This window comes from Mustela erminea, chromosome 5 (assembly GCF_009829155.1).
Source record: "Mustela erminea isolate mMusErm1 chromosome 5, mMusErm1.Pri, whole genome shotgun sequence".
Lineage (NCBI taxonomy): Eukaryota > Metazoa > Chordata > Mammalia > Carnivora > Mustelidae > Mustela > Mustela erminea.
The window spans coordinates 88,920,351-88,939,440 of NC_045618.1; the positions used below are offsets into that span (position 1 = coordinate 88,920,351).

Genomic DNA, 19,090 nt, shown 5'->3' on the forward strand with positions numbered 1-19,090 from the left:
TTGTGAAAATAATTTATGAATATATCAAACCTTTGAGCATTTTCCTATTTGTGTATCTTTTGCTTCAAATGAAAAAAAAGCTTTTGAAATGTATTCTTCACAATCAACTGTGAAAAAAGATTGACAAGTCTGACTATACTCAGTAAAGCATGGATACATGACCAGATCAATTTTTATGAAGTCTTAAGACAAATTTACAGGTGGTTCAAAATACTACATATAATTTTGTTCATTACAGTAAAAGACCATTAAATATTCTCAATTTCCATAAAATACACTTAAAAAAAGTATTAATCCAGGACACCTGGGTGGCTCAGTCGGTTAAGCCGCTACCTTTGGCTCAGGTCATGATCCCAGGATCCTGGGATCTAGTCCCGCAGGAAGCCTGCTTCTCTCTGCCTCTGCCTGCCTCTCTGCCTGCTTGTGCACACACTGTTTCTCTCTTTCTCTCTCTCTGACAAATAAATAAAATCTTTAAAAATAAATAAATAAATAAAAAGTATTAATTTGGTTGTTTTTGGTTTTTCTTTGATTTTCTTTGACAGAGAGAGAAGTAGTGAGAGCAGGAACACAAGCAGGGGGAGTGGGAGAGGGAGAAGCAAGCTTCCCGCCAAGCAGAGAGCTCAATGTGGGGCTCAATCCCAGACCCTGGGACCATGACCTGAGCTGAAAGCAGATGCTTAATGACTGAGCCACTCAGGCACCCCTTATTTTTTCTTTTTTATGTCTCTTATCTACCATGCTTTTCTTTTGTGCCTTTTTCACCGTTTTTTTTTGGGGGGGGGGGGAGGGGATGAGATTGCATTTATCACTTCTTTTACTCCACAGGTTTCAAAGTTATATATTCGGGTCTGAAAGTTTTATATCCTGGTTTGATCTTTGTTATCCTTAACTTTTAAAAATACATAGCTAGGAGGGTGCCTGGGTGGCGCAGTCATTAAGCATATGCCTTCAGCTCAGGTCATGATCCCAGGGTACCGGAATCGAGCCAATGTCCGGCTCCCTACTCTGTGGGAAGCTTGCTTCTCTCTCTCCCAGTCCCCCTGCTTGTGTTCCCTCTCTGGTTGTCTGTCAAATACATAAAATCTTAAAAAAAAAAAAAAAAATAGCGAGGGACACCTGGGTGGCTTAGTTGAGTGTCTGCCTTCTGCTCAGGTCATGATCCCAGAGTCCTAAGATGAAGTCCCGCATTGGGCTCCCTGTCCAGTGGGGAGCCTCCTTTTCCCTCTGCTTGCCACTCCCCCTGCTTGTGCTCTCTCTGATAAAATCTTAAAAAAGAAAAAAAAAGATGTAATAATAAAAAGACAAAAATACATAGGTAATTCTATGTTAATTTAACAAAGCCTAAAATTAACACTTCTTTCAAATGCTTAGACATTTTACAGTTTTTTGGGCTTCTTTAATGTTTCCTTAGAGGAAAAACTTCCCCAGTGTCACATTCTCAACCCAAATAATTGGGCTTTATGTCAGTATAATCCATAGATGGGGAAGAAAAAAATTCTGAATTTATTTAGTAATGTGACTTCATTATTCCATATCTAGTATTGCATACCAATTATTATATTCACCAGTATTAATATATTAAGCCTAGACCAAAGTTTGTTTCCCTATTAAAGAATGGAAGAATGAACATAAGGAAAATGTTTTAATTTCATAAGGTAAGCTATTAAAAAGCAAACAAGAGAAACATCTGAATTACCTGATAAAATGCTCAAGATGAATACAAATCAAACACATAAAAGCACATATATTGGAAAATGGAAAATGAAAATACAAATGCAAATATAGGGATTAGAAAGCAAGTAATCCTAATTTGTTGATAATGTCTGAAAAGTAACTGAATAAGTGTTTTCATTTAAAATAAAATCACGTGCAATAAGCCACAGCATTTAATTTGTAACAACCAGTGAAGAATGCATTTGCTTTTGTCACTGTATTAAATACCAAATGCCACACCTAAGACTAATGCTTAGGTAGAACTAGAGACCCCTCTCCAATACTATACCTTTTCAACTGTGTCCTTTGTGCTAATTTTCTAAGTGAGATCTAAGATACGACTGATTTGTAGTATTCAATGCTACCATACCAAAGTGTCTGGATTTCACTATGACGGCAAAGGGAATTACATAATCAGATCTGTATTTCAGTGAATTGAAGAGAGGGCTGGAGGAGACTGGGGAGAACACACTGGTTAGAAGGCTGTTGTACCAAGCACGTGCAATCTGATGAAGGTAGAAGAGCAGTAAAATGAAAAACAGCAAACAGAACAGGGAGATGTTAGAGAGGCAGAACTGGTAGGGGCTGGTCATTAAAGATGTAAAGAGTAAGAACTGAAAATGATTCAATGGGGACGCCTGGGTGGCTCAGTGGGTTGGGCCGCTGCCTTCGGCTCAGGTCATGATCTCAGGGTCCTGGGATCGAGTCGAGCGTCGGGCTCTCTGCTCAGCAGGGAGCCTGCTTCCCTCTCTCTCTCTGCCTGCCTCTCCATCTACTTGTGATTTCTCTCTGTCAAATAAATAAAATCTTAAAAAAAAAAAGAAAGAAAATGATTCAATGATTTCTGGCCCGGACAGAACAAAAAGCACATTCATTAAGTGCAGTCCATGGATCAGGGAATGTAAGAGGGAAGTTTATCAAGTGGGGCACTCGATAGAGAAAATATCAGCTCACTTTTGGAATCAGCCAATAAAAGAATAATTTTATCTTGTTATAACAAAATATAAAAGTGTACACAGATGACATCTAAAGTTGCTTTTAGAAATAAGGCCACTAGGGGTAGCACGTTCAACAGTGAATTCCAAAATAGTTGTGGACATACCAAAGCTTCTCAGTGCTGCTAACAATTTAGCAAATACTCTTTATCCACTCTAAATTTCATTAAAAGGGTTAAACATTTCTTTCTTCAACAATCTATTTAAATAGCTAGCAATTTAGTAATAGCTACATTATACACAAAGATCTCAGGTGCTTTCTTTCAAAGGGTAAGTTAAAAGGGCATGATGCTCTATTTGTTCCTCCTTATCCCTTAAATACAGAGGTACTTTAGCAGCTTCAGCTGTAATTGATTTGGAAGGAAAGCACAGTGTGGGGGTAAGTAGTGACTTATCACTCAAGAATAGCAATGTGTTCTTAAAGAGCGTAAATTAAGGGGCCACGCAAATTAAACATGTATTACCATCACAGGGGCTTAATTCAATTCAAAATATGCTAACTCCAAAACACAATTTCCTTACAGCAAAATCAACTACTTTGGGGAAGATGAAAATGCTCTAAAATTGATTGTGGTGATGATCACATAACTCTGAGTATTCTAAAAACCACTGAGCTATACATTTTAATTGGGTGAACTATGTGGTATGTGAATTATATCTCAATAAAGCTGCCATTTAAAAAAAATTGAACACTTTGTAATCTATTCATAGCAGATTTTATAACTGCTCTAATTCCACATTAGGCTTCGCAGGCTTTACTAGACTTCGAAATAAGCAGGAAACACAGAAAAAGTATATTTTATTGGTATTTAGACCTAGCATAGTTCAAATCAAATAAAATGGAACAAAGCAATTTATTTAATTGAATATAACATATAAACATTTTTTTAAGTTTCTGTTTTATCATATGATTGTGTTCATGCAAGTACAATCATCAAACTGTCCTTCTAAGCATTTATCATAGCACCACCTTTTATTTGCAGTACTTGATATAAATTTCATTGTCAAACATCTGGCTTTAGCAATGTAAACATTTGCTACAAGTAAACTTTAAAAGGTAAAAGTGAATGATACTAATGAATAAATCAAAATAAAACTGAGCATCACATGATATCATTCAACAAAATATTATATAATACTGTTTCAATGAGAACAACTTAATACATTTCACAAAATGGAAGCAAAAATAAGAAGTAATATGTAAACTCCCAAAATAGTGTTAAAATACTGTAGGATATAATGTAAAATTTACCTCAGAAAAACAAGGGGAAATAACATAACCATGCAGTAAAAATCAATTTTGGTTTAGTAGTGACAACATTTATTTTACTGCAGACTTCCTAAAATGCATTATGACAAAATGGTTTATTTTCAATAACCCTTCTTAAAAAAATTATCACATTTAATCATGTAAGTTGGGTACTTTATGGGAATTCCACATTTTTTGTCAGTTATGGAACTGTTACCCCAGAAACTTTTCATCTTTTCATCTCTAAACTATTTTTCCAAATGACCAAAAACATTAAATTATCTTCATGAAAATTACCTTATATAAAGTCAAATAATTCCTAAACAAATCATCATAAAAATAAATCTGCCTTAACAGAATAAGTACAGAAAAAGTATATGCATAAGTGCTTGAAAATCACAGATATATTTCAATAAACAGGCAAAATGTTCGCATTTATCATTACTGTTGATGATTTTTTTACTTTCTGGTAAAACCAAGAAACAAGTTTTCAAAAAATCAGCAAGGACATTCAGTGCCACTTTGGATTTTTCTGCAATACACAAATGAGTTCTATCTCTGTAGTACAAGGCCAACTCTATTTTTACTCTTTAACATAATTAAGTTACAAAGATCTCAGATTTCTAAACCCAGTCATAATACTGTGGCAAGCAAAATAAATTTGTTCTTATTGCTCTTATATTCCAGCTTAATCTACAAATGTGAACATTTTTCCACATGTTGTCTTAAACCATAGAGTCTAGAGAGATACCTCTGTTGGTTTCCACAGATAAAATGAAAAAGGAAAAAAAGGAAATTGAAATATTATTTCATCCTCTTAAGAGTCCTTAATATGTTTAGCACTTCAAGCAGCACTTGACACAGCAAGTTTCTTCAAGTGATCCATAAACACTTGTAAACTAACATCATCTGTAAGAATAGGTGCTCCAGACTCCTAGAGGAAAAGAAAGATACTTGCTATGATTAAAACGTCCCTTAAAATTTCTAAGCAAATGTTTGCAACAGACAAGGAATCCTTGTAAGCAGACTAATGCCTATGCTCCTGTTGTAAAAATAATCTGACTGGCCTTTGCCCCTGGTTCCTCTGAAAAAGTCTCTACATCCTTGGAATGTCCTAATAGTGTCTTATTTTTCCTGAGCCCCTCCGATCACACCGGAGTTCAGGCTTTAAGATGAGATGAATCAGGATGGGGCCAGACACCAGAAAGATCAACATGTGATCAAAGGGCTGGGGATTTAAGACAGCCTGACCTTGAGGGAGGGAAAGTGAGGTCAAGGGAAGGAAAAGAAGAGGAAGGGAACCGGAGATTCAATCAATCAGGCTTGGTAGTAAAGGAACAAATTCTGGATACCAATGCTCAGTGGAGCTTCCTATCTAACAGATTTATCAATATGCTAGGAGGATAACACATTCTCATTCCATGGGGAAAAAACACAGAAGCTCTGTATCTGGAGCCCTCCTAGATCTCATTCTGTGCGATCTCTTTGCTGTCTTTATTTGCAATCTGTGTAATAAAACTGTGATCATAAATACAGTGCTTCTGTGAGTTGTTCTAGGGAGTTGTCAAACCTGAGATGGGGAGAGGGGTGGGGAGCACTAATAACCCCCAAACACACACACACACACACACACACACACACAATTTGTAGCTAGTTGGTCGGAAGTGCAGGGATACCACTTGTAGGTGGCATCTGAAGTTGGGGACAGGTTCGCTGTGTACCATGTCCATTAACCTGTGGAGCCTGCACTGCCCCAAGGGGTCACCACCAGATTTGCACTGCAGAATCGGAATAGCTATGTAACCAATTTAATCTTTACAGTAGTAAAGTGTTCATTTGTCTTGAACATATTGGAGCTTTATCACTACTAAGGAGTAAATACATGCCTTGGTGAGATTACTGCTGCCTGACTACTAAGTAAAATTGAAATTGCACATATTTGGGGGTGCCTGTGTGGCTCAGTCAATTGAGCATTTGACTCTTGAATTCTCTTGAACTCTCTGAGTGGTTTCCACTCAGGTCATGGTCTCTGAGTCTCGGCATTAAGCCCCATGTCCGGCTCTGTGCTCAGTGAGGAATCTGTTTAAGAAATTCTTTCTCCCTCTCCCCCACCCCACTGTTTCTCCTCCTGTTCATATGCTCTCTCTCAAATAAATAAAATCTTTAAAAAAAATAAAAACAAAGAAATTGCACATATTTTAACAGACATACCAGCTGGAAGGAAGTATATTTACAGTATTTTTTAAATAAATTATGCTGGGCACCTGGGTGGCTCAGTTGGTTAAGTGACTGCCTTCCGCTCAGGACATGATCCTGGAGTCCTGCATCGAGTTCCACATCAGTCTCCCTGCTCAGTAGGAAGTTTGCTTCTCTCTCTGGCCCTCCCCCTTCTCGTGCTTTCTCTCTCTCTCAAATAAATAAATAAAATCTTTAAAAAAATAAAATAAGGGAGAAGGGGGGTGGGGTTATGGACATTGGGGAGAGTATGTGCTTTGGTGAGTGCTGTGAAGTGTGTAAACCTGGCGATTCACAGACCTGTACCCCTGGGGATAAAAATATATGTTTATAAAAAATAAAAAATTTTAAAAAATAATTTAAAAAAAATAATAAATAAAATAAACTGTGCTTATCATTTTCATTCAAGTCATTTTAATTGATCTCTGTAGGTTCTAAGTAATTAACAAGAGTTAAGGAAAATTCCTAACTTCTATTTTAATAAAAACTGTGTTGGTAGGATGACTTTGGTAATCCAAACCACTAATAGTGAAATCTACTGTAGCAAGAAAAAAGTTTTCTGAAAGATTTTCTATATGGATTTTTAAATTTTTCACCTGATACTCAAGTTCTCATTTATAAGTAAATATAAAAAATCTAAAACAAGTAATTTTCAGAGATCAGCAACTAAATAACAAATAAGAGACTGGGATTTATATCTTTCAAAAATTCTAGTCTGGTATTGCCACAGACATGCCATAACCTCTCCTGAATAAAGGAAAATCAATTTTATTAAGTTTTTTCAAATTCAAAAAACTTGAAAAACTGGACAATGAAGGGAGACAGTAGCACTGGGAATAAGAGTTTGGAGTTTGGAGACAGACTGCATCGGCTCAATTCTTTACTCAGCCACTTACTGCCTGTATGACTTTGAGGAAGAGAAGTTACATAACCTCCGTGTGTCTGAGTTTCCTCATTTGTAAAATAAGGATAACAAAAGGACCTATTTCATATGGATGTTATAATGATTAAATGAGTTCAACTGTGTAAAGAAACAGCACAATACCTGACATACACAGCAGGAATAAACATGTGTGAGCTATTATTACCTCTTCGAGAAATGTATTATTTTATAACACTGAAATATTTTTCATTATACATTCACAGTTAACACAGAGAAGCAAAGGCCTCAAAAATATGACCTCGACTAATAATAACCTGGTAGCTCTTACTTTTTTTTCTTTTTGTAACTATTCCTGATTTTCTTTCAATTTACATGTTTTCCACCTCAATTCACCCAATCTCAGATCTATTTCAACCAGTCAAGACAAAATACACATCAATTTTCTAATTTATATACTGTAGAGATCTTACTTGAAATTACAAATACTAATGCTCGACTCAACTTATCAAAAATTTGCGCTGATCTTAATTTTTCAACTGCACCTTTTTTCTTCTTAAAATATATCCATGATTAGGCAGTAAGAGCCAAGCTTTCTATCACTCGGTGTATGAAGCGCGACAGCAGTGGGGAAGCAGTGTTGCAGTGGTGCCCTCTTCAGGCCATCTATGGAAAAAACTTACCACTGGAACTTAACTACCAACTTAACCACCAACTTACTTGATTTCTGACAAAAAGAAAACTCAAGTGCAAGATTGTGTAATTTTTAGTAAAATGCTTGGCTACCAAGTTAACTCCCTAAATTGCAATCATCGATTTAGCTTAATGATTAAAAATTCATATTCTCGGGACGCCTGGGTGGCTCAGTTGGTTAAGCAGCTGCCTTCGGCTCAGGTCATGATCCCAGCGTCCTGGGATCGAGTCCCACATCGGGCTCCTTGCTCCGCAGGGAGCCTGCTTCTCCCTCTGACTCTGCCTTCCACTCTGTCTGCCTGTGCTTGCTCTCGCTTCTCTTTCTATGACAAATAAATAAAATCTTTAAAAAAAAAAAAAAAATTCATATGGCCTATAGTCAAGTCCAGACTCTGCGCGGTTTAGCTATGTGATCTTCGATAAGTTATTGACGCTATTTAAGCCTAATTTCCTCTTCTGAAAAACAGAGTTAATAGTTACCACCCCATGAGAGTGTTTTAATGATTAAACAGAAGTGCATAAGAAGCTCAGCATGGGAACTAAAACAGTACGGATTCAGTTTATCAGTTATTATTATTATCTATAAAAATACTAACACTGGGGCGCCTAAGTGGCTCAGTTGTTAAGCATCTGCCTTCGGCTCAGGTCATGATCCCCGACTCCTGGGATCCAGCCCCACATCAGACTCCTTGCTCAGTGGGGAGTCTGCTTCTCCCTCTCCTACTCCCCCTGCTTGTGTTCCTTCTCTCGCTGTCTCTCTCTGTCAAATCAATAAATAAATAAATATTAACATAATTTCTCTTACAAAAAGCATAGGCCAATAAAGACCTTAGGGCTCTCATTTATGCCTCTAATGCCTCTACTTACAGGTCATAATAATAAAACTTCAAAGTTTAAAATAGGTTTTCTTTCCTATTTTAAAATATCTTTGGGGCACCCAGGTGACTCAGTCAGTTAGGCAACCAACTCTTAATTTCACTTCAGGTCATGATCTCAGGGGGTTATGGGACTGAATCTTATATCGGGCTCCACACTCATCGGGGAGCATGCTTGAGATCCTCTCCCCTTCTCTCTAAAATAAACAACTAAATCTTTAAAAATAAAGTATCTTGGGGCATCTGGGTGGCTCAGTTGTTAAGCGTCTGCCTTCGGCTCAGGTCAAGATCCCAGGGTCCTGGGATCGAACCCCACATCCAGCTCTCTGCTTGGCGGGAAGTTTGCTTCTCCCTCTCCCACTCTCCCTACTTGTGTTCCCTCTCTATGTCTCTCTCTGTCAAATAAATAAATAAATCTTTTTAAAAAATTATTAAAAATAAAATATCTTAAGACTTATTTTCCCCACTGATAACAAGGAAAACTATACCTAATATTTACTGAGTCTTAACTGCACATATTATTAAACTCTGTAATAGACAAAGAAAAGGGAAAGATAAGTAACTTATAGTTTTCAACATCCAGCCCAGAATGATGCCTCTCTATGTTTACCAGCTCAACAAGTTCTTTATAAACATACCAACTACATCTCCATGTTATAATTTTTTTTTAATAGGCCCCAAACCCAATATGGGGCTTGAACTCACAACCCAAGATCAAGAGTCACAAGCTTTACTGACTGAGCCAACCAGGCACCCCCATGTTGTAATTTAAACCCAGAGAAGCAAGAACAAAGTTTTATTTCCATGAACTAAACCATGCTCTTTAATAATGTACAAATTCAGCCACAAAGATATATTTTATTTGGTCTGCATTAATGTGAGCTCACAACACTTTGTTAAAATAAATTATGTAAATGACAACAATCAGCTAGAGGGGAGGAACAGCTATCCCTTCTAGAAAAGGATTTCTGTATTTTTCCTACAAACCCTAGTCCACCCAAGCCCCCTGACCCCCAAGTATTGCCTCTTCACACTGAGAGTATGAGATTTTCTAAAAAGAATTTCACCCATTTGTTACTCCCCTGGCCTCTAAGGGCATTTGATAAGGAACCCCGGATGAATACTATTTTAAAGCAACCTTTAACGTCCCCTTCTTCATTATGACTAATCACCATTTCCATGAACTTTAGTAATTGGTCCTACTTTCCTATCTTCTTGCAATTTTCTTTTCTTAAGTAAGTTTCTCTTAAACTGTGAGATCCAGAACTAAATCCAATGCTCAGATGACTCAATCATAATGGAAAGGCTGATTCATGGTCCATTCTGTATTCCAAACTTCCACGTCATAATACTATACTTGACTTTTCGTTTCATAGCAAGTGGAATGGCGAGGTTGATATGATAATGCGTATATGCATTACACAGGCATAATTTTTTTCTCTCACATGCTATACCCCTTCCACACTTCCCAAGAATAAGCTCCTTTCCTTGCTATAAAAACCTTACCTTTCAGGAGTTTTAGATCATGGATTCAATTTTTTTATCTATATCATAAAGGCTCCTTAACTCTTAAATACCTCCACAAAGCTTCCATACTCTAATCTCTGTTCTCCTGCCCAAATCTACTATACTCAATACATGCTATGTTAAGGCACTGTGGAAAGTCAAAAATTAAAATGACACAGCCATCACTCCTAAGTGACATCAGAAATGGATGGGAAAAAAAGGAATGAAGGGGCAGGCATATTATACCAAATGAGTCATGTAATCATCGAAAAAGTTTCATGGATGGTGCCTGGGGTGCTCAGTCAATTAAACGTCTGCCTTTGGCTCATGTCATGATCCCAGGCTCCTGGAACTGAGCTCCACATCAGGAGCTCACCAGGGAGCAGGGTGTCTGCTTCTCCCTCTACCCCTCCCCACTGCTTGTGCTCTCTCTCTCTTGAATAAATATCTTTAGAAAAAAGAAAAAGAAAAAGAGAAAGTTTCGTGGAGTCAACGAACTTTGAACTCAGCCTTAAAGGATGGCTACCATGTGGTGATACAGACGAGTCACAAAGATGGTAGGTAACATGCTTACTGAATTCAAAGTAGAATAAGAAATTCTAAAATTGTAGCTGAAAGTGAGAAAACTTCTTTGGATTATGCAATAAAGGACCCTCAAAAGCAGTATAAAGAGTCTGTAAGTAATTCCAAAGGGGATTATTAAAGATTAAAGATTCCTTTTTTTTTTTTTTTTAAAGATTTTATTTTTTTGGGGCGCCTGGGTGGCTCAGTGGTTTAAGCCTCTGCCTTCAGCTCAGGTCATGATCTCAGGGTCCTGGGATCGAGCCCCACATCGGGCTCTCTGCTCAGTGGGGAGCCTGCTTCCCTGCCTACTTGTGATCTCTGTGATCTCTGTCTAACAAATAAATAAATAAAAATCTTTAAAAAAAAAAAAAAAGATTTTATTTATTTGACACAGAGAGAGAGAGATCATAAGTAGGCAGAGAGGCAGGCAGAGAGAGAGGGGGAAGCAGGCTCCCCGCCGAGCAGAGAGCCCGATGTGGGGCTCGATCCCATGACCCTGAGATCATGACCTGAGCCAAAGGCAGAGGCTTAACCCACTGAGCCACCCAGGTGCCCCTCCTTTTTTTTTTTAATTTTATGTTATTTATTTATTTAAGAGTCAGCAAGCACATGAGCCGGGGGAGGGGCAGAGGGAGAGAGAGAATCTTCAGCAGACTGCGCTGAGCACAGAGCCCGACCCAGGGCTTGATCTCACGACTCTGAGATCATGACCTAAGCCAAAACTAACAGTTGGACATGAAACCGAGCCACCCAGGTGCCGCAAAGATTAAAGATTTCTACACAGTTCTCTTGACTTAGAACTGCTTCCAGACCACGGTGGCCACTGTCAAAATGGAAGAAATAGGGCTAAAAGCACTGACAGTCTATGTTAAAAGTAACAAGCGCTTGACCTCAGTTAGTGACAGAAAAAGGAGATAATGGATAGGAGAAAGAGACCAAACCATTTGTGAATAATTAGGGATAGAAGGGAGAAAATAAAATGCAAATGACTAAAGTTAAAGTTCCAAGTCTTGGGAACTGAGAAAGTAGTGGTGCCCTTTGTAAAAATATGAAAGTCATGCAGAATAAGATGGTATAAAGGAGATAAATTCAAGTTGGAACATGTTGCTTAGGAAATGTCTATAGGAAGCTCCAGTGATGTGTAACAGACAGTTACAGAAATTCCAGTCTACAGCTCAAGGTGAAGTCAAACCAAAGATGAAGATTTGTTAAGTTAGCCTCAGATGAAAGCTGAAGCCATAGGGGTGTATGTAATCACCCAGAAAAACAATGTATGCAAAGAAATCAGGGCAACATTTTGAAGCACCTCTATTTAGAGGGAAGGGGCCTTAATCCTAATTACTACATCTTCTACCCAACCTGGACCTCACAGTCATTTAACATTGCTCTAAATTACTGCACTCCCTTTAATGTGTCCATCTTTCTTATCTCCAGCACTAAATCACCCCCAAAATCTTCCACCTTTGATGCAATGCCTGAACTACAAAGCATGGTTAAACATAATGGAAGCAAACTCTAGAAATTGTTAGGAAATAAAATGGGCCCTCACTGCTATAAAAGCCTTTTATTCGCCTGCTGTTGCTTTCTATTTCTATTTCTAAACAGCTATTCCGTATAGCTGTTTTTAAATCTTTTCTATTTTCTAGTCCTTTAACCCCAGCATGTCTCACTCTTAGTGAATAATCCACTATTATCTAAAAGAAACAGGCAATTACCCAATATGAGCATTCTGTCCCCAACATCTTTCTCTGTCATTACCCTTCCTACCATTTGGTTCTGCAGAAGGAAATGTCCTGCCTCCGTACCAATGCTTCAACTCCACACAGTACTTGTGATCACACTGTCTGCTTTTGAAGATCTTAAACATCTATAAGCTGTTCTTTGGTCAGCACCTTACACTTGGACTACAAGTAAGTTCTGTGCCCTTATCCTAATAAGAATCATCTTTCTATCCTACCACCCGAACAAACTAAATTGCAACCTCCTTACAACCTCCACTCCTTTACCGCCACTAATTCCTTATGATCTGCCTTGTACTCAACTACTACTTAAAACTGCTTACCAGGACCACAAATGACCACCTAGTCTTCAAACCCATCCACCTTTTTGGGACGCCTGGGCTCAGTTGGTTAAGCAGCTGCCTTTGGCTCAGGTCATGATCCCAGTGTCCTGGGATCGAGTCCCACATCAGGCTCCCTGCTCCACAGGGAGCCTGCTTCTTCCTCTGACTCTGCCTGCCACTCTGTCTGCCTGTGTTCGCTCTCACTCTCGCTCTCTCTTACAAATAAATAAATAAAATCTTTAAAAAAAACAAACCCATCCACCTTTTTAAGTCTTCACCCTCCTTTAAGGTCTGCAGCATCTCAGAATTTGTTAACCCCCTTTCTTCTTTCTTTATATAAAGCCCTCCCTCACCTATTATGACATGGTATGGTATTCTTTTTTGTTTTTCTTTTAAGATTTTATTTATCTATTTGACACAGAGAGACACAGCAAAGAGAGGGAACACAAGCATGGGGAGTGTTAGAGGGAAAAGCAGGCTTCTCGCTGAGCAGAAAGCCCTATGTGGGGCTTGATCCCAGGACCCTGGGATCATGACCCAAGCTGAAGACAGACGCTTAACAACTGAGCCACCCGGGCACCCCAAGGTATGGTATTATTTTCATTTTCCTTCCACCTCTCTATTTATAAAATACTCCAATCACTCGTAATTCCTCGAGGTTTATCTCATCCTTCTTTTGCCTCTCTACTCCCTCTTGAATAAGTATCCGCTGTGATGACGTTAAGTGTCACTTGTCCATGATCAATTTTCACATCCTTGCCTGATTACCAAACCCAAATTTCTAATAGCATCCTCAATTTGGCCATCTAAATATTATCTCAAATTCAGTGTACCTGAAATCAAACATTTCTCTCTGCTTTCCCAATCCCTGGCACGTTCTCCTAGTTACCCAGGCTCAAAATCCTTGTTCTCCCTCAACTATTTATTTTTTGAAAATTCAAACTTGTAGAAAAGTTGAGAAAAAAGTACAATGAACACCCACATACCCTATACCTAAACTCAATGATTAACATTTTGCCACATTTGCTTTGTTTCTATATATGCTTCCTTTTCTTTCTTTTGTTGAATAATTTCCATAAGTTGAAGACATCATGATATTTTACTCCCTTTAGGATAGATCTCCAAGGTCATGAACAATCACCTATATAACTACAACAACAGTATCACAATCAAGAAACGTGACAGTATTATACTAGTAATTGGTATACAGTCCATATTCAAATTTCACAAGTTATCCCAATTATGTTCTTTATAGCTGTTTTTCTCTAATCCAGAGTCCAATCAGAATTCAGATTTGGGGGGCGCCTGGGTGGCTCAGTGGGTTAAGCCTCTGCCTTCGGCTCAGATCATGATCTCAGGGTCCTGGGATCGAGCCCCGCATCAGGCTCTGAGCAGAGAGCCTGCTTCCCCCCTCTCTCTGCCTGACTGCCTATTTGTGATCCCTATGTCCAATAAATAAATAAAATCTAAAAAAAAAAAAAAAAGAGAGAGAGAGAGAATTCAGATTTTGCATTTAGCTATCTTGCTCTAGAGTAATTTTTACTTTCCTGCAACTTCTAACCAAATCTCACTGGTTCCACTCCTAAAATATCACCAAAATGTATTCCTTTTCACCATCCTGCCTTCATTCCCCCTCATCTGGATAACTTCAAAATATAGTTTCAATCTACAGACTGCTCTCAATTAACCCTAACATTCACCTATATTATCTAAGACTCAAATTTGACCCTGTCCAAAAACCTTCAGTAACATTTTATTATTTACTAAAGACTCAGCTCCTCAGCATGTAAGATCCTCCACAATTTAGCCACATGATACGTTTCCAGTTTATTGTTCTATTCATCCTGTGTGCTCTGTACCTCATACAGTCTACACTGCCCTCTACCTGGAATTCCTCGCACAATTTCTACTTCTTGAAATGGTAACCATTTTAAAAGGAAATGTTCCCTTTTCTGATCACACACAGTCTCCTGCTGCCACCATGTGCTCTCTTCAAAGCCCTCTTCCTCTGCTAAACCCTGTAATATTTTTCTAAATATCTTTCTAAAAGGAACATATCTCATACTGACTTATATTTTAATTACTTAAAGATATGTATATTATCTCTAATACTAGATTACCAGCTCCTTAAAAGCAGAGATGATCAAAGTGATGAATCACTAAATTCTACTTCTGAAAGCAATATTACACTATGTTAACTAACTAGAATTTAAACTAAAAAGTTGAAACATTAAAAAGAAAAAAAAAAGCAAGGATGATCACTATGGACTGGAAAGTACCAATACAGAGTCCTGTATATTGGATACTTGATAAATGCTGATATATTGTACCAAGAGGTAGGACTTGTAACAAATCAAAATATATTGAGAGATTTCCAGGCCTCCACCTCTCTTGTTCAATTACAATCCCTGACCTCTTCCAATTTATTATATGTGGCCTTTTATAGTTCATGTCCTAGCATTAAGCTTAAATCGTCACTCCCTATATTATACACTATATTGCTTTTTATCTCAAGGGCGTAGTCCTAAACTAGGAATATGAAGGAATTCTACCTATTTGATATGATCACTTTTTACTTTCTCTGATGCCACCAAATGCTAATTCTATTTTCTACTCATTTTTTCATTACTCTGCCAAAAGAAATCATTAGCAAATACATAGGGGAAAATACAGCTCTCACTAAAATAACAAACTATAAATACACAAGAAATAATTTCCAATATCCACTATTTACACTTACCTGTCCCCAGGCATACATATTATTATGAGTCTGTGAAGGGTTGACTTTTGAAAGCAGGAAACGGGCCTTAAAAGCAAAGATGAAATAACGTTATCCATCAAAAATAGATTTAATCAATATGAGCTGAACAAACACATTATGTGATCTAAAATCAACTTTATTCAATATGTTTTGGTAAAATTAATTTTATTAAAAGGCAACTTTCAAAAAAATAAACTAAATTTTGGAAATATGTGGGCCACTACATGTTACAAATAAATAAATGTAGTCTCTTCTCTCCAAATCATACATTCATAACAACAAATAATAAACTGTTGAATCCAAAACTGAGCAGGTAAAATTTATGTGTACAACAAGATTAGTGTGGAATGTACTAAACACCTGGTCTGAAACATCATCAGAGATTTGAAAAAGCAAAAAGTACCCTATACATTCTTTTACTTTAAACAATGACTCTCAAACTTTCTTAGACTGTAGGCTATTCCATAAGACAACTTACCCAACATTTTAACCATCTCTCCACTAAGACTTATAATCATGAAAACCAGAATAAAAGAGGAAAAGAGCACCACACATGATGAGAGATCAAGGAGAGAACTAGGCATAAATTATTATTTCACACTGGATAAACACAGGTAGTCATATCTTCTGAAATTTAGTATCACACAAAATCTTTTTCTACTCTATAAGTAGTTTAACACCAGAGCACTGGCTCTGAAGTGAGAACACCTAGGTTCAAATACTAGCTTCTCCATTTACTGTGTTTCCTTGGTCACAAGTAACCTAAGTCTCGGTGTTATTATCTGTAAAATGGAGATAACAACAGCACTGTTACGAGGATCAAATGAGACAAGGTGTATAAAGTACTAACAGCTTTGCAAATTCTCAATACATGGTATCTCTTATTAGAAATATAATAAAGCTCTAAAAATAACTGCTACCATTTCTGAATAATAGCTACTAATATTTACCACCTATTTTATAATACTGTGCTAAGCACTAGGGAAACAATAAACAAAGCAAGGTCCCTGCCTTTGGCAAGTAAAACAAACTTACAATAACCTATAATTAATTTATTATAGTTCTAATAAAATTACAAGGAAGAAATAAAAATTATTTTAAGAGTATATGTTAAGGGATTTAAAAAAAAAAAGAGTAGATGTGAAGGGATAGCCAAACCATGGAAAGAACCTAGATGTCCATCAAGAGATGAATGGAGGAAGAAGATGTGGTGTATATATATATATAATGGAATACTATGCAACCATCAAAAAACCCGAAATCTTACCATTTACAATGATGTGGATGGAACTAGAGGGTATTATGCTAAGCAAAATAAATCAGAGAAAGACAATTATCATATGATCTCTCTGATATGAGGAATTTTGAGGGGTTTGGCAAGGAAAATATCAAACAAGATGGGATCAGGAAGGAGACAAACCATAAGAGACTCTATCTAACAAAACAAACTGAGGGTTGCTGGGGAAAGAGGAGTAGGGAGAGAGTGGTTGGGTTATGGACATTGGGGAGGGTATGTGCTATGGTGAGTGCTGTGAAACATGTAAGCCTGATAATTCACAGACCTGTACCCCTGGGGCAAATAATACATTATATGTTAATTTAAAAATTAAAAATAAATAAGTGAATAAATAAATAGATAAATAAAACCGTATATGTTAAGGGGTCTTAAGCCTAGCCTTCTGAAAGGTCCTGAAGGGCTGTGTGTATATGTACATGTACCTTATTAAATCCTCCTAACTCTAAAAACCACAAAGCCTTCTTCTGTAATATACTTTCCCATTACATGATATTTTCTAGAGCACTGAAATGAAAGAATGAGGAAAACAGAAAATGTTACCGTGAAGTTCATATTCATAGACTTCTTCACTAAATAAACAGAATTAATGGAATTATACTGAAAAGATACACTACATTTTCTTCCAAGTTGTTCTTCTTGCTCAACTAAAGCAGACGTGCCACCATAACATCATCCTGGCTCCGTTATTAAATGTGGGCTGGTGGCAGAAGGTGGTAGAAATTGCTAGCTTTAGGCAGCTAGCCAATCATCACTGCTTTGCTCTCAATGCTAAAACAAAAAAAAACCTTTTTACCCATCTTCTTCCCCTTTCCTGGCCTTATGAAGCAGTCTTTTCAAATTAAAGTCAAGAAAGCAAGTAGGAACAACTCATTACAATACTAACAACAAAACATTAACTATACTCACCTGGCTACCTCCATGTTCAGTGTCAATGTATCTCGGCATCGGAAATCTGGAGTGAAGAATCTCCTGTGCATCATCCACCGGGGCTTGTAGAAGATGGCGGAAATTTTCATATTCTGGCATGTCCTGGTATCCTGACTTGCGCCACTGTGCAATGGTCTAATTTTAAAGCAATTAAAGGAATTATTAATTTCTTGCCGACCCAAAACCTTTAAGAGGTTTTTCCAAAGGAATCGATCCTCAGAAAATAAGAAAATTATAATCATTGTTTCATTTATCAGTTATCAAATCAAGAACACTAATTTTGGTATCCTTGGGTAAATAGATACAAAATTAGAATATTTCTTCTCCTTTAAAAGTAAAAAGAAATAATAAACCAGAAAAAATTTTAAACATTATTAGCTAAAACCTATTTATTTAAGTTTATGATGAACAAGGGGGACTTCTGTTAACAGAAGATTTCCCAGAGACTTCAAAATTAACCACCTACTATTATGAACTCTTTATCAATGGCTTTACAGTCTGGCAAGATAGATAAACAGAAAAAATTTAGTGATGATAGCAATAACATTATAAAGACAACAGACCTGTAGAAGAGCATCTCAATCAATTCTTTTATTAAGGCAAATGGCTCCAAAAATCATGTAATTAAATCATCCAAATATTTAAATTTGTCTTCGTTTCTAACTTAACTGCATCAGTCAATATATACTCTATATGGCTTTATATTCCTGTATTTAACAGAGGAACAGTGATGTGCATTTCAGATTTCTCCTTTAAGCACATTAACAAGCTATTTAAAAAAAAAAAAAAAAAAAAAAAAGCAGGGGTGCCTGGGTGGCTCAGTTGATTAAAGCCTCTGCCTTCGGCTCAGGTTGTGGTCCCAGGGTCCTGGGATCGAGCCCCACATCGGGCTCTCTGCTCAGCGGCAAGCCTGCTTCCCCCTCTCACTCTGCCTGCCTCTCTGCTTACTTGTGCTCTCTGACGAATAAATAAATAAAATCTTTTAAAAAAAATTAAAAAGGGCAGCAAAATACCTCCCTCTGTCATATAATAGGCATTATCCTTAAAAATTAAAGTACAGGGGCACCTGGGTGGCTCAGTGGGTTAAAGCCTCTGCCTTCAGTTCAGGTCATGATCTCAGGGTCCTGGGATTAAGCCCCACATCAGGCTCTCTGCTCAGCAGGGAGCCTGCTTCTCCTCCTCTCTGCTTCTCTGCCTACTTGTGATCTCTCTCTCTCTGTCAAATAAATAAATAAAATCTTAAAATAAATAAATAAATATATAAATATATATATATTAGTACTGGTACCAATTAAAAATAATAATCAATAAATCTTTTAAAAGGCCTAGA

At 37.2% G+C, this 19,090-nt stretch overlaps 1 protein-coding gene across 2 annotated transcripts in view; it reads right to left on the reverse strand.

Annotated features, from left to right (window-relative positions):
* Window positions 1-2,594: 2,594 nt before the first annotated feature.
* The window catches only part of SEC23A (Sec23 homolog A, COPII coat complex component), a 64,823-nt gene continuing 48,327 nt past the window's right edge, over window positions 2,595-19,090 (reverse strand). For both annotated transcript variants that reach the window (XM_032344088.1, XM_032344087.1), the window contains exons 18-20: window positions 17,740-17,895; window positions 15,516-15,581; window positions 2,595-4,894 (exon numbers count right to left, since the gene is read on the reverse strand). In XM_032344088.1, coding sequence (XP_032199979.1) covers window positions 4,805-4,894; window positions 15,516-15,581; window positions 17,740-17,895 — 312 coding nt within the window. In that variant the 3' untranslated portion in view covers window positions 2,595-4,804. The remainder of the gene's footprint in view (window positions 4,895-15,515; window positions 15,582-17,739; window positions 17,896-19,090) is intronic.